This window comes from Rhodnius prolixus, unplaced genomic scaffold (assembly GCF_049639745.1).
Source record: "Rhodnius prolixus isolate KJV_2025 unplaced genomic scaffold, Rpr scaffold_1, whole genome shotgun sequence".
Taxonomy (NCBI): domain Eukaryota; kingdom Metazoa; phylum Arthropoda; class Insecta; order Hemiptera; family Reduviidae; genus Rhodnius; species Rhodnius prolixus.
Window position 1 is genome coordinate 68,530,419 of NW_027411581.1, and position 26,929 is coordinate 68,557,347.

At 33.5% G+C, this 26,929-nt stretch overlaps 1 protein-coding gene across 5 annotated transcripts in view; it reads left to right on the plus strand.

The window, feature by feature from the left end:
- The window catches only part of LOC141446303 (roundabout homolog 2-like), a 295,539-nt gene extending 271,959 nt beyond the window's left edge, over positions 1 to 23,580 (plus strand). For 4 of the 5 annotated variants that reach the window (XM_074112851.1, XM_074112850.1, XM_074112853.1 and 1 more), the window contains 10 exons: positions 6,687 to 6,917; positions 7,029 to 7,254; positions 7,343 to 7,458; positions 9,211 to 9,550; positions 10,546 to 10,851; positions 10,956 to 11,104; positions 13,126 to 13,245; positions 13,334 to 13,500; positions 14,472 to 14,566; positions 19,874 to 23,580. In XM_074112851.1, the coding sequence (XP_073968952.1) occupies positions 6,687 to 6,917; positions 7,029 to 7,254; positions 7,343 to 7,458; positions 9,211 to 9,550; positions 10,546 to 10,851; positions 10,956 to 11,104; positions 13,126 to 13,245; positions 13,334 to 13,500; positions 14,472 to 14,566; positions 19,874 to 20,037 (1,914 nt within the window). In that variant the 3' untranslated portion in view covers positions 20,038 to 23,580. Of the gene's footprint in view, positions 1 to 6,686; positions 6,918 to 7,028; positions 7,255 to 7,342; positions 7,459 to 9,210; positions 9,551 to 10,545; positions 10,852 to 10,955; positions 11,105 to 13,125; positions 13,246 to 13,333; positions 13,501 to 14,471; positions 14,567 to 14,751; positions 14,822 to 19,873 lie in introns of all 5 variants that reach the window. The other variant, XM_074112852.1, reaches the window with a different exon arrangement.
- The last annotated feature ends 3,349 nt before the right edge of the window (positions 23,581 to 26,929 follow it).

Sequence of the window (26,929 nt, forward strand, 5' to 3'; positions counted from 1 at the left end):
CCCAGATCTAAAAAGGTAGAAGATATAAAGGGTTGAAAATGTTTTGGGTCATGATATTCTGTAAAATTGTGGCCGTTCTATACCTCCCCCTGTGAACCACTTATTGGAATGGAATTTTGTTCTTTTCTACACTTTGTTTTTCTCAATTATAAACTATAGTTATTTTGTGCACAGATCGATAAATGTAGAAGATATGAAAGGTTGAAAATTTTTTGGGTCATGAAATTTTGTAAAATTATGGCCGTTCTATATCTCCCACTGAGAACCACGTATTGATATGGAATTTTGTTCTCTTCTACACCTTGTTTTTCTCAATTATAAACTATAGTTATTTTATGCACAGATCTGTAAATCTAGAAGATATAAAAGGTTGAAAATTTTTTGGGTCATGAAATCTTGTAAAATTATGGCCGTTCTATATCTCCCACTGTGAACCACGTATTGATATGGAATTTTGTTCTCTTCTACACTTGGTTTTTCTCAATTATAAACTATAGTTATTTTGTGCACAGATCTATAAATGTAGAAGATATAAAGGGTTGAAAATGTTTTGGGTCATGAAATTCTGTAAAATTGTAGCCGTTCTGTATCTCCCACTCTGAACCACGTATTGATATGGAATTTTTTTTCTCTTATACACTTTGTTTTTCACATGTATAAACTATAGTTATTTTGAGCACAGATCTATAAATGTAGAAGATATAAAGGGTTGAAAATTTTTTGGGTCATGAAATCTTGTAATATTATGGCCGTTTTATATCTCCCACTGAGAACCACGTATTGATATGGAATTTTGTTCTCTTCTACACTTTGTTTTTCTTAATTATAAACTATAGTTATTTTGTGCACAAATCTAAAAAGGTAGAAAATATAAAGGGTTGAATATTTTTTGGGTCATGAAATTCTTTAAAATTATGGCCGCTCTATATCTCCCACTGTGCACCACGTATTGGAATAGAATTTTGTTCTCTTCTACACTTTGTTTTTCTCCATTATAAACTATAGTGATTTTGTGCACAGATCTAAAAAGGTAGAAGATATAAAGGGTTGAAAATGTTTTGGGTCATGAAATTCTGTATAATTATGGCCGTCCTATATCTCCCACTATGAACATCGTATTTGTACGGAATTTCGTTCTCTTATAAACTTTGTTTTTCTCAATTATAAACTATAGTTATTTTGTGCACAGATCGATAAATGTAGAAGATATGAAAGGTTGAAAAATTTTTGGGTCATGAAATTTTGTAAAATTATGGCCGTTCTATATCTCCCACTGAGAACCACGTATTGATATGGAATTTTGTTCTCTTCTACACTTTGTTTTTCTTAATTATAAACTATAGTTATTTTGTGCACAGATCTATAAATGTAGAAGATATAAAGGGTTGAAAATTTTTTGGGTCATGAAATCTTGTAAAATTATGGCCGTTCTATATCTCCCACTGTGAACCACGTAGTGATATGGATTTTCAACCGATTAAAGATTTCGAGCATGAAAAATTGAGTAAGCGCATGGAATTTTGTTCTCTTATACACATTGATTTTCTCAATTATAAACTATAGTTATTTTCTGCCCAGATCTAAAAAGGTAGAAGGTATAAAGTGTTGAAAATGTTTTGGGTCATGATATTCTGTAAAATTGTGGCCGTTCTATACCTCCCCCTGTGAACCACTTATTGGAATGGAATTTTGTTCTCTTCTACACTTTGTTATTCTCAATTATAAACTATAGTTATTTTGTGCACAGATTTACAAAAAGTAGAAGATATAAAGGGTTGAATATTTTTTGGGTCATGAAATTCTGTAAAATTGTGGCCGTTCTATATCTCCCACTGAGAACCACGTATTGATATGGAATTCTGTTCTCTTCTACACTTTGTTTTTCTTAATTATAAACTATAGTTATTTTGTGCACAGATCTACAAAAAGTAGAAGATATAAAGGGTTGAATATTTTTTGGGTCATGAAATTCTGTAAAATTGTGGCCGTACTATATCTCCCACTGAGAACCACGTATTGATATGGAATTTTTTTCTCTTATACACTTTGTTTTTCACATGTATAAACTATAGTTATTTTGCGCACAGATCTATAAATGTAGAAGATATAAAGAGTTGTAAATTTTTTGGGTCATGAAATCTTTTAAAATTATGGCCGTTCTATATCTCCCACTGTGAACATCGTATTGGTATGGAATTTTGTTCTCTTCTACACTTTGTTTTTCTCAATTATAAACTATAGTTATTTTGTGCACAGATCTATAAATCTAGAAGATATAAAAGGTTGAAAATTTTTTGGGTCATGAAATCTTGTAAAATTATAGCCGTTCTATATCTCCCACTGTGAACCACGTATTGATATGGAATTTTGTTCTCTTCTACACTTTGTTTTTCTCAATTATAGACTATAGTTATTTTGTACACAGATCTATAAATGTAGAAGATATAAAGTGTTGAAAATGTTTTGGGTCATCAAATTCTGTAAAATTGTGGCCGTTCTGTATCTCCCACTCTGAACCACGTATTGATATGGAATTTTTTTCTCTTATACACCTTGTTTTTCTCAATTATAAACTATAGTTATTTTATGCACAGATCTGTAAATCTAGAAGATATAAAAGGTTGAAAATTTTTTGGGTCATGAAATTTTGTAAAATTGGGGCCGTTCTGTATCTCCCACTCTGAACCACGTATTGTAATGGAATTTTTTTCTCTTATACACCTTGTTTTTCTCAATTATAAACTATAGTTATTTTATGCACAGATCTGTAAATCTAGAAGATATAAAAGGTTGAAAATTTTTTGGGTCATGAAATCTTGTAATATTATGGCCGTTCTATATCTCCCACTGTGAACCACGTATTGATATGGAATTTTGTACTCTTGTACACTTTGTTTTTCTCAATTATAAACTACAGTTATTTTGTGCACAGATCTATAAATGTAGAAGATATAAAAGGTTGAAAATTTTTTGGGTCATGAAATCTTGTAAAATTATGGCTGTTCTATATCTCCCACTGTGAACCACGTATTGATATGGAATTTTGTTCTCTTCTACACTTTGTTTTTATCAATTTTAAACTATAGTTATTTTGTGCACAGATCTAAAAAGGTAGAAAATATAAAGGGTTGAAAATTTTTGGGTCATGAAATTCTTTAAAATTATGGCCGTCCTATATCACCCACTATGAACATCGTATTGGTACGGAATTTTGTTCTCTTATAAACTTTGTTTTTCTCAATTATAAACTATAGTTATTTTGTGCCCAGATCTAAAAAAAGTAGAAGATAGAAAGGGTTGAATATTTTTTTGGTCATGAAATTCTGTAAAATTGTGGCCGTACTATATCTCCCACTGAGAACCACGTATTGATATGGAATTTTTTTCTCTTATACACTTTGTTTTTCACATGTATAAACTATAGTTATTTTGCGCACAGATCTATAAATGTAGAAGATATAAAGGGTTGAAAATTTTTTGGGTCATGAAATCTTGTAAAATTATGGCCGTTCTATATCTCCCACTGTGAACCACGTATTGATATGGAATTTTGTTCTCTTCTACACTTTGTTTTTCTCAATTATAAACTATAGTTATTTTGTGCACAGATCTAAAAAGGTAGAAGATATGAAAGGTTGAAAACTTTTTGGGTCATGAAATTTTGTAAAATTATGGCCGTTCTATATCTCCCACTGAGAACCACGTATTGATATGGAATTTTGTTCTCTTCTACACTTTGTTTTTCTTAATTATAAACTATAGTTATTTTGTGCACAGATCTATAAATGTAGAAGATATAAAGGGTTGAAAATTTTTTGGGTCATGAAATCTTGTAAAATTATGGCCGTTCTATATCTCCCACTGTGAACCACGTATTGATATGGAATTTTTTACTCTTGTACACTTGGTTTTTCTCAATTATAAACTACAGTTATTTTGTGCACAGATCTATAAATGTAGAAGATATAAAAGGTTGAAAATTTTTTGGGTCATGAAATCTTGTAAAATTATGGCTGTTCTATATCTCCCACTGTGAACCACGTATTGATATGGAATTTTGTTCTCTTCTACACTTTGTTTTTATCAATTTTAAACTATAGTTATTTTGTGCACAGATCTAAAAAGGTAGAAAATATAAAGGGTTGAAAATTTTTGGGTCATGAAAATCTTTAAAATTATGGCCGTCCTATACCTCCCCCTGTGAACCACTTATTGGAATGGAATTTTGTTTTTTTCTACACTTTGTTATTCTCAATTATAAACTATAGTGATTTTGTGCACAGATCTAAAAAAGTATAAGATATAAAGGGTTGAAAATTTTTTGGGTCATGAAATTCTGTAAAATTATGGCCGTTCTATATCTCCCACTGTGAACCACGTATTGATATGGAATTTTGTTTTCTTCTACACTTTGTTTTTCTCAATTATAAACTATAGTGATTTTGTGCACAGATCTAAAAAGGTAGAAGATATAAAGGGTTGAAAATTTTTTGGGTCATGAAATTCTGTAAAATTATGGCCGTTCTATATCCCCCACTGTGAACATCGTATTGGTATGGAATTTTCTTCTCTTCTACACTTTGTTTTTCTCAATTATAAACTATAGTTATTTTGTGCACAGATCTATTAATGTAGAAGATATAAAAGGTTGAAAATTTTTTGGGTCATGAAATCTTGTAAAATTATGGCCGTTCTATATGTCCCACTGTGAACCACGTATTGATATGGAATTTTGTTTTCTTCTACACTTTGTTTTTCTCAATTATAAACTATAGTGATTTTGTGCACAGATCTTTAAATGTAGAAGATATAAAGGGTTGAAAATTTATTGGGTCATGAAATTCTGTAAAATTATGGCCGTTCTATATCCCCCACTGTGAACATCGTATTGGTATGGAATTTTCTTCTCTTCTACACTTTGTTTTTCTCAATTATAAACTATAGTTATTTTGTGCACAGATCTATTAATGTAGAAGATATAAAAGGTTGAAAATTTTTTGGGTCATGAAATCTTGTAAAATTATGGCCGTTCTATATCTCCCACTGTGAACCACGTATTGATATGGAATTTTGTTTTCTTCTACACTTTGTTTTTCTCAATTATAAACTATAGTGATTTTGTGCACAGATCTAAAAAGGTAGAAGATATAAAGGATTGAAAATTTTTTGGGTCATGAAATTCTGTAAAATTATGGCCGTTCTATATCCCCCACTGTGAACATCGTATTGGTATGGAATTTTCTTCTCTTCTACACTTTGTTTTTCTCAATTATAAACTATAGTTATTTTGTGCACAGATCTATTAATGTAGAAGATATAAAAGGTTGAAAATTTTTTGGGTCATGAAATCTTGTAAAATTATGGCCCTTCTATATCTCCCTCTGTGAACCACGTATTGATATGGAATTTTGTTTTCTTCTACACTTTGTTTTTCTCAATTATAAACTATAGTTATTTTGTGCACAGATCTTTAAATGTAGAAGATATAAAGGGTTGAAAATTTATTGGGTCATGAAATTCTGTAAAATTATGGCCGTTCTTTATCTTCCACTGTGTACCACGTATTGGTATGGAATTTTGTTCTCTTCTACACTTTGTTTTTCTCAATTATAAACTACAGTTATTTTGTGCATAGATCTATAATTTTAGAAGATATAAAGCAGTGGTTCTTAACCGGTGTTCCGCGAATATGGTCCAAGTGTTCTGCGAAATTTCAATTTTAAATGTATTGAAATTTAGAAACTTAGGAAAGATACGAAAACAAAAAATTGTTCCTTTTTTTTTTTATTTGAATTTAATTTTAAGTTCTTGCTAAATACCGAATTTCAAATTATTTAATGTTAGTGTTCTGCGAGAAAAATATATACATAGTAATTGTGTTCCGCGTCTATGAAAAGGTAAAGAACCACTGGTCTAGAGACTCGTGAAGAAGTCCAAGTCTACAAAAATTATCCGAAAAGTATTTATTGAAGACGCTTAGAAAAAGGGGCTCGCCAAAACGTGTTTCGAACCATTGGTTGAAAAGCCATAAAAATGGATGATTAAATTAGTTTGATTAACGATTGAAATTGAACTAATTCGGTGATTAAAATTAAAGTTCAATTTAATTCTCAGATTTAATCATAATTTTTTTAGTTTGATTAACGATTAAATCTGAAATTTAATTGATTAAATAATTGTCATATGATTAAAATTACGATTAAATTCACCGATTAAATTCTGATTAAAATTAAAAATAAATTTAATCAATTAAAAAATTTAATCAATTAAATTTAGGATTTAATGTTTTTTTTAATCAGTGCCCAACTCTGCCCAGCCAGAGCAATGGTAGTTCTCTGCTCATGTATCCTTGCCCTTCTTTAAATTCTACTTGCCTAGTACTTCTTGTTCTGGAACATTCTCTAACTGTGGTTAGGGCTAATTGGTTTTCCTCTATATGGTAGCTCTACGGCCCAAGGCTATCTTACTAGGCTTGTCCAGACATGGTTGCCAACCTATGTTGAGCACAAGCAATCATTGGATTAGACCCAATTACCTGTTTAAATCAATCATTTGTCCTATAGTTTATGTATACCTTATTTATTTCCACCAATATGGCGCATACTGCGTCAAGTGCTAAACGTAAAATACGACTCTTTTAAGATGGAGAAAATTTACCTTTAATAACTTCAGATTTAAAATTACAGGTAAAAGATTTAAAACCGGATACAGGCTACATGTTCATCGTGAGAGCAGAGAATTCCCATGGTTTGTCTGTGCCGAGCAACGTTTCTCTGTTGGTAAGAACAATGGGTAAAGATTCCCGAGCGGTATCATGGCAACAGTTAGACGAAGCTCGAACACGTCTTGGTACCAAAGTGCTGACCTTAAGAAACCTTCTACCAACATCGTCAACTGCTGTTAAAATCAGCTGGGATGTGAGGCACTTTTTGATTTATTGTTGTCAATTTATTCAATAGTATTTTCTAAAACTAAATCAGCTACTTTGACAATATATCATATTTTGTTTATTACCCCTTTGAAAACAGCTGGTTGCGAATGATGAGTATCTAGAAGGCGTTTATGTAAGGTTTCGAGAAGTGGTTGGTGGTTCACACAAATACAATATGATCACGGTGATGTACGCAGGCGCAACACAGTATACTGTGACGAATTTGCGAAAGTTCACAAAATATGAATTTTTCTTGGTGCCATTCTTCAAGACCGTACAAGGCCAGCCGTCCAATTCGAAAACTGTTCAGACGCTGGAGGATGGTAACTCTTTAATAACTTTCTTGCAGATTTCTGTCCATAGAGTAATACTGTTGATTAATATTGCATTTGCTCTATTTTATTGACTAAGTACCCTCAGCACCACCAGTCAACATCCTGATGGAAATGATGAATGCTACCACTGCCGAAGTCAGATGGTCTTCACCTCCACCGCAACATTTCAACGGGGTTCTGTTGGGATACAAGGTGACTTACTTCAAGTATTGCTCTCAGACGACTTTCTCTTTTCTTAGTTTTCAGAAAATACCGTAGTGCGGTAAAGGTCCTAGCATGATTTTATTGATTTGGAATGGAAGGAGCCTTTGTCTTTGTGGCAGAGTACACTTTTTACAGACATTTTAAATTAACAAATCAACTACTTTTATTCAAATATTTTTTTAGAAAAATTGACTTCGGTCATTCTGGAAAAAGGACCTGATAAAAGGTTAGAAATGTGAGAATTAGAACCTTGGTAGTTAGAGTCATCTGAGTGTATTAGCTGATTTTTATTTCCTTAGATATCATATCAAATTTCAATCTCTAGTTTTAACGGCAGTTTAAATTGAATTATTGCTCAGGTTAATGAAATGCTATTTTACTCTATAAAAAAAAAGAATTTTTATTGAAAGCGCTAAAAAAAATCCAAAACCGTTTTTAATAAAATGCAAACAGGAACATTGATCATGTATGATTTCTTTTGAAGTTACATAAAATAAATCTAATAAAGCACTCATTCTAATTTAGACATAATTAAACAAAACATAAATAAAAGAAAAAACAGTTTAAACAAATTTCCCAATATTCCACCTTTTGGGAATTGATCTTAAATAGACAACTTAAATAGCTCATTTCTTACAAAAGCCGAAAGCCCCCAATCGCTCGGTCCTTCTCCTTGACAACACCTAAAAAATCTGCCAACTGAAAACCAGTCAAAACAGGTGGGTAGTTAAGAGACCGATTTAAACGCAACAAAAATATCTACTGCTTTGAAAAAAGGTTACATATCCAATAAAGATTTATAATGCTGAACATTCGAAAATGTTCCCTGTGGATGCTTAGTTCGTATCTCCAAACAATGATTGCTAAGATTAGGGTGCTTTATCTCGAGAGTAAATGAAAAGGGTTACTCCTCTTCAAAGGTAGAGAAACCTCTCCAGCCCTCCTCTTAGCCCTTGACTGGGAGAGATACGAGTAGTCCCTGTTCCTTCCACCAGTAAAAGCCCCTCTCCTATTTTACAATTGTTATCTTAATAATTACAATAGCGTAACAATAATAGAGTTTCTTTGATTACCTCACCGACCACACTTATAAATAAAGTAAATCTTTGAAATGTTAATAACTGCAAAACTAGTTATCACTTAAACTCAAAAATATCACTAAATTCAATTACAAACTGTTTATTAAATTAAAGCTCTGCAGAATTTTGCCCAAAAATTCAAGAAAAACTCCTAACCGAAGCACACAACAAGAAAGTAAAAAAATAGACATTGATCAAGAGATTGTTACCAAAGATTGGAGTGGGGGGGAGAGGGCAGAACATAACAAAAAAGGAAAAATAGCAGAGTTCAAATTTGATATTGAGTTGGGGGCTTTCCACAATCGGGCCCGTCAATTATTTTGGGACATAGTCAGCATGTAGGATGGCCATTTTACATTCACTAACCTATATGTGTTATTGAGCTAGTATTAGCCTAAATCAATCAGAGTAGGTTTTGAATGTATAGTGTGATTGTTAAGGGGAAAGAGACCATTTGATTCTTATTCTTAGGGTCACCTGGCCCCCTAAAGAGGCTTGAGAGAGTAAAGTGAGGCTTTACCAAATGTTTTCTGGTCTTCGATTTTTGTCTTAAACGGTCTAACAATCTAAAAATTGATCAAAATATTAATTATTTGATTTATTGTTCAATTATTTAATAATATTAACAACACATAAAATATTTTGTATTCCTAATTTACAGATCCAAGTGCGCAGTAATTTAACTAAAATACCTCTGCAGATGTCAGTGAATTCTTCAACCAGAACGATAGCAGTGCACAATTTACAGGTTGGCGGAGAGTACACAGTGCGAATAGCTGCGTATACCCGCGCTGGTCTAGGACCTTATTCGCCGGCGTCACCGCTCAGTCTGACAGCTGGACGGCAGCAAGGCCCGCATGCCCAGCCCAGTCACTCTGCGTCCGACACTTGGCTCATGATCACCTCCGTCGGCCTGATCTTGATGGTGCTCAGCGCTGCTGTGATTGCTGTACTGTACCTGAGAAAACGGCAGTTGTCCAAAGATCCGAATCATTTGGCTGGTGAACCTTTAATTATTTCTTAAGTTGGGTGTAGATTGATCAATTGAACGATCGCTGAATGCCCCTATCGGATGAAAGGGGTGGCTGCAGATCCTTCGGTTGTTCTAGAAGGTATCCTTACCTTCAAGTTACCCCTAGCGGTGGTTACTTACTGCCTATGTTGTTCAAGACAAACTGTGTAACATCCAAGCTAGGCTGCGTGCGTTAGCCGCTCACTTTGTCCTTATTATTTGTTTCAAAAGTCAGTTTAGGCTCAGAACACATCTCCAGAGTGGAGCATTTTAAAGCAATATTTTCTGCCAAAAACCTCTGCAAAATTAAAGTTACCATTAATGATTAACTACAAAATTAGCTAAACATTATAGCCCGCCGGTCTTTGAAAAGTAGGAGTCAGTATTAAAAGGATGAAGGAAGTGTTAGGTACTAAGTCTCTTGTTACTTGGTATTTCAGCAGGAGTACCCAGTAGCCAGTGTGGCCAAACTTTCAATCTTCTTTTAAGAACCTTAAATTTAAATTAGAAGGTTTCTTGAATTTAAGGACCAGATTTAAGGTACCCATTCCAAGTTTAAATTAACACAAAGCACTCTACTTTCAGTATGTACACTTGATTTTCTAAGCGACTTTGCCAATGTCCCTACCAGTTGGCAGAATTCTGCACAATAGTAACCGGGTCCTTTAGAACTAATTTAAATTTGTGGTTTCTCAAAAACTCTATATATATATAAATGTTCCAAGTAAAGTCTTCAAATCTTTGGATAGGTTTGAGGCCCACTCATTGCCTGGGTACTATGGCTTAGGACTCCCGTCTCGAATAATAAATTTTCAGACAATAGAAAGAGGTTGAATTTGATGGTTTAATAAGTTTGCAAAAATTCTAAAAATACTCTGTTCTTTAGACGCTTTTTGAACGAAAGCTTTTTTAAAATAAAAAAACACAACTTTATGTGAATGCAGTTAATATATATATTTTTTTTCTGTCGCTATTAACTTTCAGCTGCACAAGTAAACGGTGGTAACGACCTGTCATTGCTGCATGGTAACGGGAAAGACACACTGTGGATTGATCGTGGCTGGGACAAACTAATCGGTTCTGGCAAGATGGTCGGACCGCATGAAACGATACCAGACTATGCTGAGGTAGATTCACGCAGTCTATCAACCTTCTATAACCCAAGGAAAGACCAGCCTACTCCCTATGCTACCACTACTCTACTAGCAAGACATGACGGGAAAAAGGAAGGGAGTAATCAAACTGAAACGAAAGATCTAATGAGTCAAGAACTAAGGCCAATATTATTAGGTAAACAATTCAGAAACTTTCAATGCGTTCCTTTTTTAGAAGAAGCTATTTACTATTAATAATTTTTTTCATGGTTAATTCCAATCGTTTATTAATTTTTTTAGAAGATCCACAAAAGAGAAGGTTGCAGAGAAAAATACCTGTAGGTGATTGCCTCCCGAATGGTTATCCCAACTGGAATGAGTTTCTACCACCACCGCCTGAACATCCTCCGCCAGGTGGTGATCCTAGAGGAACGCATAGAACATATCAGGTTTGTCCCAACAGATTTATTTTAAAGACAGTCCATAATATGTTTATTGTAGGGGCAAGGTTTAAACCTTAGCTGCCCAAAGACAGGTGTTGGAGATAAATCTAAACCTAGGTCTCTTAAATCTAAGATCTAAGCTGCCCACAATAAATCTGGCTACAATCTCAAACGAAAAATGAAGCCTAAGAATTGTTAATTTATATCCTGTCCTAACTTAATTCCTGGATTATTCAATTAAAATCAGGAAGCTGAAAGTTGAGCAGCAAGGAACAGAATTGTCCTTAACCATTACATAAACTGAATGAAAATGAAATGCTTATTTTCACTTCTCATTATAGATGTAGTAAATAATAAATAAGTAGAATCGTACTTTCTTATATCTATCTAAAATCTTCTTTTTTTTTACTTTTTTACTTTTTTATTTACTATTAACTGATGGTTTGGATTTCGATCGTAGTTAATAGATTATTTTTGGGAATTTGGAGAAGCGGTCCCAACAATTTTTTTTTTTTATACCGACGATTTGGCAAATGTATTGCCTTCTTCAGGATAATATTGAGTTATATGTTTAATTGTTGATCAACAGTTATAATGATTTAGTTAAACATTAACTCTACAGATTTATATTTCCATGAAGATGGCAATAAATTTGCCGAAACGTCGGTATACAAAAAAATTTGTCTACAAAAAGCTCCTCAAAAATCCTAAGGATAATTTACTGCGGATCTTTGTACCAAGTACAATGCATAGTTAAACGTCTACAAACTGCAGCGCACTCCCTGTGAGTTTGTGTATTTGTATCAGTGTAAAAATAAGTGTACTAACCACAGATCTGGGAAATATACCTACCTCTTCATCGCCCCTCTCTCTCTTCCCTTCATCAGCATCACTTACAATCCACTTCTATTATTTCTCAGTGTCATCTCAGAGTACAGGCGCTCAGCTTTGTATCAAGTGGAGGTAAGAGCTACCTTCATTTTCTAGAGCAATATTTCATGCTCTATATTTGGGCCCATTTTCGAAATCGCCTTGGGCCTAAACAAGAATCAAGAAAAGCAAATGTTCCTAATTATTGTTCAAGGAAGGCTCATGAATTTTCTGCAAAACTGCAAAAGTTTCTTCATGATTTTTGTCGCATCAAACATTGATTAGACTATTCTGTTACTTGCTGAGCTTTCTTTGTCGAATCGGAATGTCCAGTGGTGTATAGCCAGTTAAATAACTATACACCCAAGAACATTAGAAGCAGCATTTTAAGAAGGTTAAAGGGCTGAACCAAACAATTACAATTACGATCTCACCTTCAGTAAAACAGAAAGATAAATGGATTCTGGAGAGAATATTTTGTTGTCTTTTTCCGAAAAATCCGATTAGAAGTAGTCTACTGAGAGAGGACGTCTGCCCATTCCTTCCAAAGTGCCATTTTCGTATAAAATGTGCGGTGCTGCCTCTGGCTGAATTAAAAGAGTTGCTAAAATGTAGACCGAAGAAAATTCCTCAACCAGAAGCAGCTGCTTCTTCAAATGGATTGTCGCGTTTTTGAGATTGTTTGCTTTAGTTTTTTTTATCTATCTTTAAGAAATTGTTTAGGGCGACATTTGAAGGGAGGTTGGGTAGGCTTCGTTTAGAAAGTTAGAAAGTCAGAGTAATGAAAGGTTTTACAAATTGTATAAGGTTGATGAGAATTAATTATATATCAAAAGTATAAAATTTGAAGAAAATTTGTGATTTGAACCTTGAGAATAGTAGGAAGAGAAAGAGGGTTCTCATCAAATATCTGAAGAGAACATACTCGTAACACCTGTTTAAGAAATAAGAAGTATGTTGTCATTGGAGCAACTGTCCCTTCTCTTTGCTATGGGTCTTGCTTGCTTCCTTCTAAGTGAGGTATTATTTCGTGTCTATTGAAAACAAACAAAAAACCTATGTACACTGTGCTTTCCACCTCCAATTACAACTAACATTAATTTCCTTAACAGCTTTATGTTATACCATTTTGAAGAGGGCTGTATTTTCTCAAACAGGTGTGCGGTAGTCCAACAATGGGTAGGAGATGTGGCAGTTGTTCATCCAGGGATGGGCTGTCGCAAAGATGTCCAACGTGGCTTAGTGATAACTGTTCCAGACATGTGCACTCGCATGCGGTCCGTATTGATAAACAGTTTTTTTCTTTATTTTTCTTAAGGATAAGAATTAGTTCTTCATGTAAACTTGACGGTAATATGTTTTCAGGTTGCACGTTGCGGAGGTCACGATTGCGGTCGTAGCACGTGCGGCAGTAGTTGTAGTTCCCACCATGCGGGCGTTCACCACTGCGTGGCGCACCGGTTGCGTGAACCGACGCCTGATCACACCCACGAAGAAAGTGCGTCGTTGCTGTATGGCCAACCAGTGAACAGGTGTTAATTTTTAGTTTATTTAACTCAATCAGTTGATTTCAGACATTACAGACAGGAGCACTCCCTGGAGCTGCTGTTGGTTCTTCACCAGCGTGTTCAGCTAACGTCATCTAAGGAGGAGGCCCAAACTAAAGCAGTCTTACAGCCTACTTGCAAAACTAGCTGTAAAAATTTGTCCCTGCTACTCCTCTTCTAGCACACCACAGGATGGCGTAGTTTAGGCGTGGAGAGGATGGCTACATCATTCTTTGTTTACTTTTTCCTACCAATGGAGTGATTCAAAATGGAGTCGGTTAAAAAGATGTTCACACACAGTGACGCAATGTACTTGTCTTTATTTATAATAGAAAGATGAAAAATAATATTGGCTCCTCGCGATACACGTTTGATAACTAGTCAATATAGTTTACTTGATGAGCTCAAGTTCTAAGAAATGTTTACTACTTATAAAGGAAGGTAACTTTTCTTAGGTTATTTCTTAGGTAAGTGAAAGTATTGTAATCACGCCAAATTTTCCCTAATAAATTTTCACAGAGAAGTACGTTTTAAAGAAATGTGAGTTTATAAAAGATTTTTCTTTTTTTTTTAAAAAAGTAGTCTGTTTATGAACAAAATATCTCTAAAACCAAAATTGTAGGAAATGCTAAAACAAATTTTGATTGGTCACCCCTTTGAATCATTATTTTTCAAAATCATTGTTTTCATTTTTCATCTAGAATTTTTATTGGAAAAAGTTTTTAAAAAAATTTTACTAAAGGCGTTTTTAAGAGGTTATGTTGTCTCTAATGTGTCATTTCGTGTTATGTGAAGTTTTACAATCTTAATAAAAATTTCAAAACAATAATCCAAATAAGAAAATAAATATGTTGAAATTCAGAATCTTCGAATCTGGGACCTCTTCCATCATCTTCCCAGCCAGCAAGCATCTCCTATCCAAGTTCCGCAGTTAATTTTGGTTTTCTATTTGGTAGGACGTGCGGATGTGATATGCACTGCTACCATGAGAAAGGTGTGCAATCTACGCTACCACACTCCTCCCATCGACATGACAGTTCCAGCAATAAATGTAAGTAACATCAAGGAATTTAGAAATTTTTTAAAGAAAAAAAATGAAAGTCAGGCGTAAAGAAAGCTTCCATTTCATTTTATTATTATTTTAAGTTTTTATCTTATTTTTTATTGATTTTTTTTTCCAATTCGGTTGTGTTTATATATTAAACAAATTATTTTTATGCGCGATATTTTGTTTAGTGTGGCGTAGTCAACAGCTCGCACCGGCGTTTATGTCCGACACAGAGGACTACTTAGCTGATGTTTATATGTGGGTAAAAAAATGTTTGAACTTGACCTGAACAGTTGATTTTTATTCTGTTTTTAGTATGTTTTTATTATCATTGAGTTTTAATTATTTATCACCCGTAGATTTTCATGTTTGATTTTTACATTCCCCGAGTTAAAAAAAAAGACTCGAAGGGCATACAAAAAGATTTTTTAGAAAGAGAATGATATGAGTGAATTGTATATTGTGAATTGTGTTTTTTAGATTAATATTGCCGAAAAGGTTTCGTGTGCAGCTTCCATTTTATTTAACTATCTATTATTTTTTAATTGAGTGCATTTTCTTGTTTTCCTCATAATTTATTCTTTTATTTGTAATTTATGATGAAGTTTGAGAATATGATAAAAATGGGTACATACTCAGCTTGTTGGATGAGAAGTTACCTTTAATTTGGTTAAGGAAAGACTAGTGATTATTGTTCGAAGGTTGTGGATTCGAGTCCATTTAAACACCCTCAAGGAACTTATAAAAAAAACTTCTTTTTTTAAAAAAACGAGCTTGACATTCAAAGCCAATAGTTAAACGTATTAATACTTACAAAATTGATAAATTTTAGACTGCATACACTAAATATTAATTAAATACATTAATGCATAACATTAAAATCCCATCCCATTGTTCGTAGAATTAAAGTTGACTAGCTTTATTATTATTATTATTTTTTTTTTTTAATTTGCGCTACGGGCCTTGGAGACCCTTTCTCGACAACTTCCTTCCAAACCTCTTAAGACAGTCCGGTTTCTTTCATTGTCTGGATTAAGAACTTGCATTTTTTTTAAGAGGTGGGGTTGTTACGTGCTAGCTAACAACTTGTTAGCCCCATGCCCAGCCACCAACCTGGAGGACCAGGGATGTTATTTCGGGGTTACCTGCCCATAGAACAGTTGTTTCCACCACAACTAATGAGCCTGTTCTGCCCAGTTGAGAGAAACATAAACATTGGAGGTCCATCAGCAAGGGTTCAAGATGTTGATGTTTAGTGATCTCACATTACTCTCATACTTTAAGTTTCAATATCGCTCTACACTGTTCACTACTCTAACTCAATGAAATTTTGTTCAATTAAAGACTACTAATTTTACAACAACAAAATTTAACAATACAAATTACAAAATATATTTACTTGGAGATCTGTACAGTCGGAGCTTTTTCTAAGTGGTCCGCTACTGTTAAAAGGTTGCCGGCCTTTGTTTTAAAGGTTTAATTTGCGAGGATTATAAGATCTTATAATAAATAATAATAATAATAAATAAGATCTTAAAGCGCTTTTTGTTACAAGTTTTACATCTAACAGACAGAAAGTCCACAACGTACATTTCCTAAGACACTAAAAAGGCAATAAAGTTTTTCAACATTTTTGTAAATTTGAATTGTAATGATTGCAATACGTTTAAGACCAAATTATTTTTTAGTCTCAACAGTAATATTACATTATAATACTCAGTTTTGGGCACTGAGAATATACTCATTTTATTCATAAATCAACTTTCATTTTTTTATTTGTGGGACTTCAATTGTGAGTTCTAGTCAAGTTCTGCATTTTGACTTCTCTTTAACTATTACTGTTTTTATCTGTATATAATACTGAATAGTTTTTTCCCTTTAGTACTCTCTAGCAGGCTATCTTAGAACTTAGCGGTCTTTACATGTTTTTATAATTTTATGCTATTTTAAAAATGACAGTTAAAATTTTCTTTGGTCCGTTTTTTTAAGGATATTTTTTATTGTGATTTTTTTGTAATTTTCTTTGACTTATTTTGGACGAGCTAGCGTGTTGCTACTTCTTAATGTCAATGCTCCTCCCTCACACAACGACTAATCTAGGGACTAGGGACTTCCTGGTAAGTACCAAGGGCCTCTAGGCAAGTGACAGGACGAACAGGGTGCGGCCGAGAAGAATGCTTCCTCATGAAATTATGCTTTCCTTCGAACACCTTTCCCAGATATTCTGAGAACGACCCTCACAAATTAAGAGAATCTGACGCCTGAAATGAGTGTGATTATTATTACTTTTTATGTGACAACACTGCTTCTGGAGACCGGCAGTGCACTGCAAAAATAAGGTTCAGTCGTAATTCTCCTCCCTTGAGAAGAAAGAGTGTTTCTCGGGAGTCTTTCTCGATGTGAAGCAAGCCTTCGATCGAGTATGGCACCCGGGCTTGCTCTGGAAACTCAAGGGCATTCTTCCGTTCACTCACTTCCTCATCTTGAAGTCCTATTTGTCTGATCGTCATTTTCAAATCCAAATCGGGACATCGTTTTCAGCTAAACATCGTATTGAAGCGGGTGTTCCTCAAGGAAGCATCTTAGGACCTATCCTATATGTTATATACACTGCAGACATACCAATCCATCCTGAAACTGTCCTTCTAACTTATGCAGATGATACCGCGATACTTTCTCCTCACATTGATCCGGTAACTTCACACAGAAACCTTCAAAATCATCTCTTTTCTCTTGAGGAATGGTTTAAAAAAATGGAAAATCAAGTTAAATGAAACCAAATCTCAAAATATTACTTTTACTCTCCGCCGCATCACTCTTCCTCCGATCTTCTATGACTCAATTCCAATTCCTCCTGCCAATGTTGTCCGTTATCTTGGGCTTTATTTAGACAAAAGACTGACTTGGAACCCGCATACACGACTTAAACGAACTGAAGTTAACAGGCGTTATCGACTACTTAAAAGACTACTAGACCAACGTTCAAAACTTTCACTTAACAACAAACGACTGATTTACAATTCCATACTAAAACCCGCCTGGACGTACGGTATTGAACTGTGGGGTTCAACGAAACGCTCCAATATTCAACGAATTCAATCTCTCCAGTCTAAAATTCTCCGCACTATCGTTAACGCTCCATTTTATGTTTCAAATCTAACCATCCACACAGACCTGGAAATTCCGTTTGTAGGTCAGGTTGCACGAACTCGCTATAAAAACTTTCATCAGAACTTGCACTCTCATTCCAATCCTCTTGTCCGCCACTTATCATCACATCACCATCCAGATCATCCTCCCAGACGACTGAAACGCCAGTGGCCTCGCGATTTCCTCTCTTCTGAGGAGAGTAGCTAATCCTAGAGATGACTTAGGGAGTGTTATCGCTGGGTAACTTCTCCCCTCAATTAGTTAGTTCGATGTCAGTTATTGTCATTGTTACTTATAGCGTGTCTAGCGCTGGTGTAACTTTACAAATAAAAAAATTTAAAAAAAATAAAAAAGTCGTAATTCATTCACTGGTTCAGTCGAATTAGATAGAGAGTCGAAGGTGATTTCGCCATTCTTATACGAATAAGGTCACCTGCAGAGTGCCGATTTATTACAATGTTTCAAACACTTAAAGAAAGCCGGAGTTCTCTTATCTTTGCGTCATATCTATTGAATCTTCTTTGAATTATGACAAACTTCGTAAGTTCTCTGTTAAAATGTTGAATTAAATGGAACAGTTTTTTTTGGCTATACTTATAATTCAGACTCTAATCTTTTATGTAATAAAAGTCTGTTTTCTTGTATTAACATCCTTTGCAACTGTTTTCTTAGTACTTTCTTCGCTAATTTACAGGATTACACCCTTTAGTTAGTGAATTTTATCGGATCAGTGACAGTAATCAGTACAATTTACTAATTTTCTCGCATCCGGTTTGCATTGTCTGAAGCATTTGTGTGGTTGAAATGTGATTGATATCGAAAAAGTATTTGCATTAAAAGAATCGATATATAATTTAATTCTTGTCAATCTTTCCTTGTTAATTCCTCGCTTGCGTTTTAAAAACTAATTTAAAGTTGATCATAGCTCTTATTTATTAAATACCTAATCAAATATGAGACAAATTTTCTGTTTCCATTAATTAGGACGATTTAAAACAATCTTGATCTAATAAATGAAAATAAAAGACAAAAAAATAATTATAAAATAAATGTGAAACTTGCGAAGTATTAAGGTTAATATATACTATTTATTGAAGTTCTTCTGCGTATTTGTTGTGAGGAGTATAGTTTTATACAAATGAATATTTCTTGTATTACTTGGCAGTCTTTATAACATTAGTTTTAGATCAATTAGAGCAATTCTTAAAATCTTGATGTCCGTAACAACTAAATCAAAGCCAATTATATTGGGACAAGTGCTTCTACTACTTAAACTCTACATTTATTTTGTCCAGTATCACGAATTTTCTTACTTAGTTAGGACTTTTCCATTACCATATGCCTCATACTTTTTCTCGAGGGTAAATTTTATTTGTCTGGTACATCATAAAATTATTAAATTCTGTACAGATTTTAGTGATAACCCCTTTATTTAAATTCTATCGCTACCCTACCGTTTGACATAGAATTAAAATTCTTAATACTAACCTTTTAAGCACTCAGCACTCAGATAACTTTACTCTTAATTAGAACTTGGTTATTTTAAACTAGAATATTACATATAATGGTTTTATATCTCCTTCAAGCTAGGCTTAGTATTAAACTCTTATACTAACATATGTTACCTATTATTGGTTTCGCAGCGGCCATCGCATACGTAATCGCCCATCTTCATTTTGTGACTCTTCATGAATCGGCACACTTCTTTCTTTTTCTAACTTTAGTTCCTGTATTTTCCTTGCTAAACTTTGCATACTGTACTAGTTCACTTCACAAATTACCGCCAACTTTTCTTACATGTTTCAATAATTTTAATCGTACATGGAAACGACGAATAATTTCGTTTCGCCATCTTTAATGTATGTGTGGTGTATGGTACATCAGGTTTTATAGTTGGCCCTAACACCCAAAATGTAAACCTTCCCTCACATTACACACATCCCAGCCATTATTACGTTGGTATCACGCCAACATTTATCTGATTACTCAGTAAGTGTTGTTATTTTATTTTTTTAATAAATGTTTGCACCATAGATTACTCATAGAATTCTCTTAATTTTACGCTTACGATCACTGGTTTTATACATTTTAATCCTCTGTTAATTTTTATTTAAATGAATGCATTTTGTTCTGGTTTAATTTATTTTTAATTTGGAATAGGTGACTGTCAGTGCGTTGGAGGCGACCATGGGGATGCAATCAGTGAAAGTTGGCGACGCAATTGGGATGAATGCAGTAGTTCACATCCTAGCGATGCATGTTGTTCATGCAGTGAATCCTCATGTTTGTATTCTGATGCTGCTCAACCATCCTGCAGGGCGTAGTATTGTGCTCTGCCCATGATTCACTTCCTTTTTTCCTATTGCTAACGACATCCCCGCACTTCCGTCGGTCAAATAGGAGACGCTACATCTGAATTTATCTGCTAATTAATGTAATAATAAAAAATTTTATTTTTTGGTCAAAGGAAAAAAGAGAGAATAAATTTAATCTAAAAGTCAAAACGCTAATTTTTAGTTGAATAATTTTTTGGTTTATGAGAAACATATTGTTAAGTGAGTGGCTGAGTTTTGTCATGATGATCAATGATTGGGTACTAAATCTGACGGACTTGTTCTCTGACCTCCTTAATGGAAACGCTGCCTCTATCACTCTGGGACTACACTCTTAGTCGCAAGTCAGTCCTACACCATCGTCAACGCCTTTTGTAGTCCAGGAATTGTTAGAAATATCCTGTACCTTTCTAAATGCTCACCAGACTTTCGCGCGAAACTTTTAAAACTCTTACCCCCCCACTTTTGCCTTTAAAAGTGAATTTCTTTGGTTTTCCACACAAAAAATGGGCGTTAACTTCAGCTTATAGGCACAAAGCCTTGCAGCCAAAATAAATTTCCAGAGGAGATAAGTTCTTGAAGAGTGCTATAAGTCCTCCTACAAAAATCTGCATGCGACGGAACTTTGGCCGAAGAAAGAAGTAGGGTTTGTTATCTTGATTCGCTCTCCATTTCTAACAGTCCATAAACAACATGGATTAAGAAGGTAGAAAACTAAGAATAAATGGTTGTCAGTGAAACCAGAGGGGCACTGAAGAAGTTGACCTATAATGTGATTTTTCAGCTGATTCTGTATGGAGTTGGATTCTCCTAAACTTCTGTCGGATTTACTTCATTCAGAGAATAGGAGAAGAAATGTCATTCTTACTACCTTACAAGATAGGCTACGAGACAAAACCTTTATTCGTCTTTCCAACTTCGCTTCCTAAAATGTTAGTTGAAAACTTCCTAAAACGTTTGAAAACTTTATCAGTTTTTAAGTGAATTTCCTCTTTAAATGTAACATACATTCGTACTGTATATATTATATATATATTCCTTGATTGTGAATATACATCTTCAGTGTGTTTTAATAAACAGTAACTTGCACTGAGTCAAATAAAATCTCTATTTTTGTGGAAGAAGGTAGGAGAATTAGTTCTGTATATAATTGTGACTCTTTTTTCGACAATCATTTTTTAAACAAAATATTTTAAATTAAGCCTAGAAGTAAAAGGTTTAAATTTTTAAGGCAACTTTCCTTTACAAAAGGAAGCGTTAACAAACGGCTGGACTCATATAACTTATCGTAAAACAGAACTTCACCTATACAGGTAGGTAGGTGAAGGAGAAATGGAGCCAACAGGAATAACCATTCAGTGGTGTTAACGCAAACCTCCCCTCCAAGGCATTCCCTGGATTTTTTAAAGCTGGCTCCTTAACCAGTGAATCTGGAAGGTTCTAGATTGGGTCTCTAATACCTCCTAAACTTTCCAGCGAAGTCCCAAAAGACCTGGAAGTCGAGCATCAAAGAAAGCGACTCCCAAAGACAGTATGCTCCAAACCCCTCACCAAACCCAGATATTCCAAGAATAGCTCCCCCGATTTAAGAGAAACTAGGCGGGTGAATACCCTCCAACTTCTATACGCTCTAAACGGTAGTTAGTTACACTCATACTATTCTCAAAAAATGTACGCTATCGCTGCAGAGGAAGTTTATCTAAGCGACTTGTAAACCCTTGAGCCTTTCCGAAAATACGTTATTATTAGGGTGGCTGAGGACTCTTCTTGCTAAACAGGACTTGTTAATTTGTCTGAATTATCAACTCCTGAGTGATGCTTATTTGGTGTAGGACTGGTATTAACTAAGCGGGTAGAAAACGTTAACGTTTAGGAGAAAGCAACCGAATCCTCATCATATGTTTTGCGCAATCACTCACTTAGAAGGAACTCTGCTACCCTAAGAATAGTGCCCATAATGGAATAAAAGTGGCCATCAGTGCAACACCCTCATAAAGGGTTGTTATATAAAGAAGAAAAGTCAAATAGATGTTGACAAAACGAAAGAGGTTGTCGCGAAGCACAGATATTTAGTGTTTACATGAATCGGTTACTTAATTTCACTTCTCAAAAATATTCTCTTTTTGCTTAATAATTTCAAACAAAATTGTTCTTTTCATCTGAAAATGCTAATTTTGATCCTTTAAGTTGCTGCGACTGTCGGCCTTTCAACTCTTATGGCCCTTCATTTGTCTTATTATTTTAATACTAATTTTCATTCTATGTACATATTAACTTACAAGACAAATAAATAAAGATAAAAATTTATATAAAATGTGAAATAAAAAAAGGAAGAAAACAATGTATATAATTAACATTGAAACAAATGTAAATTACGAAAAACAAAATAATTTGATTATAAATTTGATCAAATAAATACATATATTAATGGTGTGAAAAAATAAACAAATGTTGTTAATATGTAAATAGTTATAATCGTTAGGTCGATTTTAAAAAATGTGTAGATAAATGAGCGAAACATAGTTTAAAGAAAACTAAACTAAACAGAAATGAAGTAAAAAACAATGAAATAAAAACAACTTTTTAATTGTGTAAATATCTAATTTTAAAATTATAAACAAAAGTAGTAATAATATTAAGTGTAAGTAAAATAAATAAATATGATTAAGTATATATACAATAGGCATAAATTTATATTTATGTATTTAATAGATTAGTCCATCCAATGGAACTTAGTTTTATATACCTAACTTTGATATATTTATATAGTTCTTAATTTACATAAAAGGTTAACCTGTATCCTCTCCTTTTAAATTTAAGGCTTTCTCTAATACGTGAAACGAGAGAAAGAATATAAACCAACGAGCTTTTTCTCCCGGAAGAATCAAGAATGCAATAGTTATTTATCAAGTAATGAGTAAAATAATGCTTTGCAACAGAGTAGTTGTAGCGACTGGTCGAGTGGGCTTTACTTATAGTATAATTTCCTTTTTTTTTTCTGCAACCTATTAATTGATTCTGGAAGCTTTCTTTACTTTATACAGGCTTCTGCGTAAGATACCTGCATCTGCCCATTCACTGCAGCTACTATTTTGCAATAACTTATTTTTGGTCTACCTCTATTTCTATTAAGTCGTAAGCTTACCACACAGATCGACAGCTTTCAGCTTTTGGGTTCGTAGCTTAATGGATTTCACATCTGATGTTTGGTGTAAAAGAAAATTTCCATGTTATAAGAGTTTATTTAGTCAAAAGAGAAATGGTCTTTAATCTAACTTGGACAGGCAACTCAACATCGTAAAGTGCCCAACTTTATTGGATTAGTATTTTCCTTAAGCAATGTGTTTTCTAATGATTTCATATTTTCCTTAAACATTTTAGTTCTATTATGAGAAGGAAATAATAAAATATCAACTGTATGTAATTTTCAATGAGGATAACAAAATTTATTTAATTCTAGCTAAATTATTAATTATACTTTTTTAATTTTTGTTTTTCTGTTTAATGTAATTCTATATATGTTACACGCTATCATGGGACTTATTTTTAACATTATGCTAGTTTTAGTTTATAAATTCCTCCTTATAACATTCTTAAGAAACTTTACTTTTCTCCACTTGTGATTCTTTTCTCTACTTTCGATTTATTACATTACATTATTGTGTAGCTGCAAAAAAAACTACACAGTTTCTTATCATGGAAAACTAAGTAAAACTTAAAAAATGAATGCACAAACCATCAAAAATTGTGATTTTTTACTAAGAAGGACGAATATAAAAATAATTTTAAAAAATACCACTTCTGTCACCAAGTTGACATTAAACAGAAAAAAAAGAGTGTGCTAGTCATGTAGTTATTACATAAGTTCTTCTGATACTAAATAATTATTAAAACAAATTTACTGTTTATAAAAGAAGTAGTTTTCTCTGTGATTATTTGTAAAAATTTTATATACATATGTATTAAAAAATTATATAATAAATAAAAGTTATTATACAAAGAATAATAATAACGGGTGTGTGTTGGTTGGTGTAGTTGTGAAGTGTGGATTGTGATCCGCACAAATCCGCGTTTAGCTACTTTACTTTTGAAAATATGGTTTGGTCCGCAGCGCTGGATACTATCTTTGATTTTATCTAGCATGTTGCATGTTTTTTATAGTTTTTTGTTTTCGTTTTTAGATTTTACTCATTTACGCATTTGTTGAATTATAGTTGAACCACATTTTATCAATATGTTATTTAGCAATAATATTTCCCAAAACAAATGAAATAAGCATGATTCCGTGTTTCTGCTTAAATTCGCGCACCCCTTGTAAAATATTCCAACTTTACAATTAAAAAACATTAGGCATTCACCACACCTACAGAACACTTAAACAATTATTTTGTTTCATTAAGTTTATTTAATTATTTTTACAAAAATTTTACGATTCATTAAAATTATGAACGATACAGACCATTTAACCTTCTTCACTTAATCAACCAGTGCAGAGCGAGACGGTGAGTAAGTGAAGTCGAGAAACCTCTTAATCTATCTATGATGAGGTGAAAACTTTCAGAGATACTCGCCACCCACGACGGATAATATCAAATGTACTTAGAAAAAATGTTAACAGTAAAATATGTACTTCCGCACTTACCTCTACAGCAAACATCTACTTAAAAAGATGGCCATATCCATTAATCTGGCTGGCTCCATGCATTTGTTCGGACTATTTAACTATTGACTTAACTCCTCAGGAAATCAGCCTTGTACTCACTCCTTTTGTATTATACTTTTTGTAATCAAATGTACACCATGTAATTTAAATTAGAATGTCTGTGGCATACCCCACTGAATCGAATGAAAGAATGGGGTGGATATTTGGCGGAATTAATCCATGTTTTGAAAGCTCAATAAGCCAATAGACTTTAAGGATTGCCGTAATGCACGTCAGCCAAACAGTCCTATGAAATTTGTTCAAGCATAGCGTGACTGGTTTGCTTGGAGATCCTGACGAGAAATGGTAGCTAAAATAAGATCTTTCATGAATTGGGGATCGAATGTGGGGGATTTAGAGTCGATGAGAAAGCAAAAACGCTTGGCCCTGTAAGTAGCCTTCCGGAATCTGTACCCTACTGAGAAAATGTTTTGCACAATGATAAGTGCAGCTATGAAATCTTGAGTGCACAAAGAGTACGTAAAATGATGAATGGAATCCCGAGATCAGAAGCAAGACGTAAAAGTTTGTTATTAGCTTCTTGCCTTAGTTCACTAGTATCAATCTAGGAAGAAACCTGACAGGCTACTGCAGACTGAGAAACATTGTATACTTTGCATAGTTCTGCTAAAAGATGTACTTTTGTCAGAGAAAGAGAGGAAACATTGCTGCTCACTCACGAAGAGGTGGTCAATCTCAGGAGAAGAAAAAACTCACGTCTTCAAACCTTACCCATTGTTTACCAAAATAGTCTTTTATGTCGGTAAAAAAACTTTTATTTTTAAACCTCCACGGAATCTAATCTACATTGAGGGCAGCTCATAAGTAGTTGCATGTTTAACCAAGCTATACAAATTGGCTTTGGAGTTGAAAGTGTTACTTGCATTCAATGTCTGACAGATAAAAGGATTCCAAAATTTCAATCATGACATTTCTCCTTTGGTGCAGTCCTCAAAGACGGAACGATATAACTTAATCCTTTTCCACAAGTATCTTAGACTTCAGCAATTTAATGTATAGCTTTTTACATCGATTTTTACGCTTTCAGAACTGACTTTTTTGTTTTTTTGCATAAAAAAACTCAAAACGAACTTTGACAAAAATAAAATAAACTGGCAGAATAGAATTGCCCCACCGAAGTAGATACTCTGTTTTATGTTCATGAAAGAACAGTTTTAATGATTAGGGACAAAGATGATGAAGTTTTAATGATTAAGAACAAATTAATGATTAGGGCAACCAAGAAGCTATCATTCGAAATTCAAGGATCAATTCAAGATTTTTCTCGGCAGCTGGAAACACATTAAAAGGGTGAGATTTGAGTATGTTTAAATAAGAAAAAGCTGTGCCGTCTTTCCTATCAGATGAGCTTCTGAAGCTTCAGAAACGAAGGGAATGGAAGGGGAATAACTTGGTCTTAGAACCTACCCAACTCCTAGAATTTCCTTTCTCAAACCTTAAAGTTCTCAAATTTAAAGTTAAATGTTCTCAAACCTTTAAGGATCATTAGATAGCCCTTCAGAATCAATATTTGTGGAGAACCATTCAGCAATATTATTTTTAGAAAACGACGTAGACAGCTTTCTTCGACACCATAGCAAAATTCTCTTGTTTTTTGATAGAGAAACGGTTTTGAACTTTTAACAACTTCTCAGGAGTAGAATTGCGTAATATCTTCTGTTTCCTAAATGAAAGGTTAACTTCAACTGTTTCCCGCTGATGTATTTATTTAAATTTAAGTCAATCCTTAATAGAAAATGCAAAAATGAGCTGAAAACTAAAGTTCTGGTTTTTTAAAAACTTAATCCTAAGAAAATGAAATCCACACTTTTTTCGTTTATTACTTCACATTACCTTCATTTTAAATAAATATAAAAAATCTTGAAAACAGTTTGTTACAACTTTTAAACTTAAGAATAAAAATCCTCTTGTTTATGATGTATGTACTTAAGTGAAAGTGCAAAAAAAAAAGTTGAACTAAACAAAAATAAGAAAAGATAATGTTATTTTGTAAGGACTATAATGTACATTAAAACATTGATTAAAATATACTCGTTTATCATCATAATAAGGTGCATTAATCTATATATATATACAATATAATGCACTGATCTTTATGGATGCTCATTTAATAAAATTTAAGTGTTCATTATTTAAGACGTAATCATTGTAAAGAAAAAA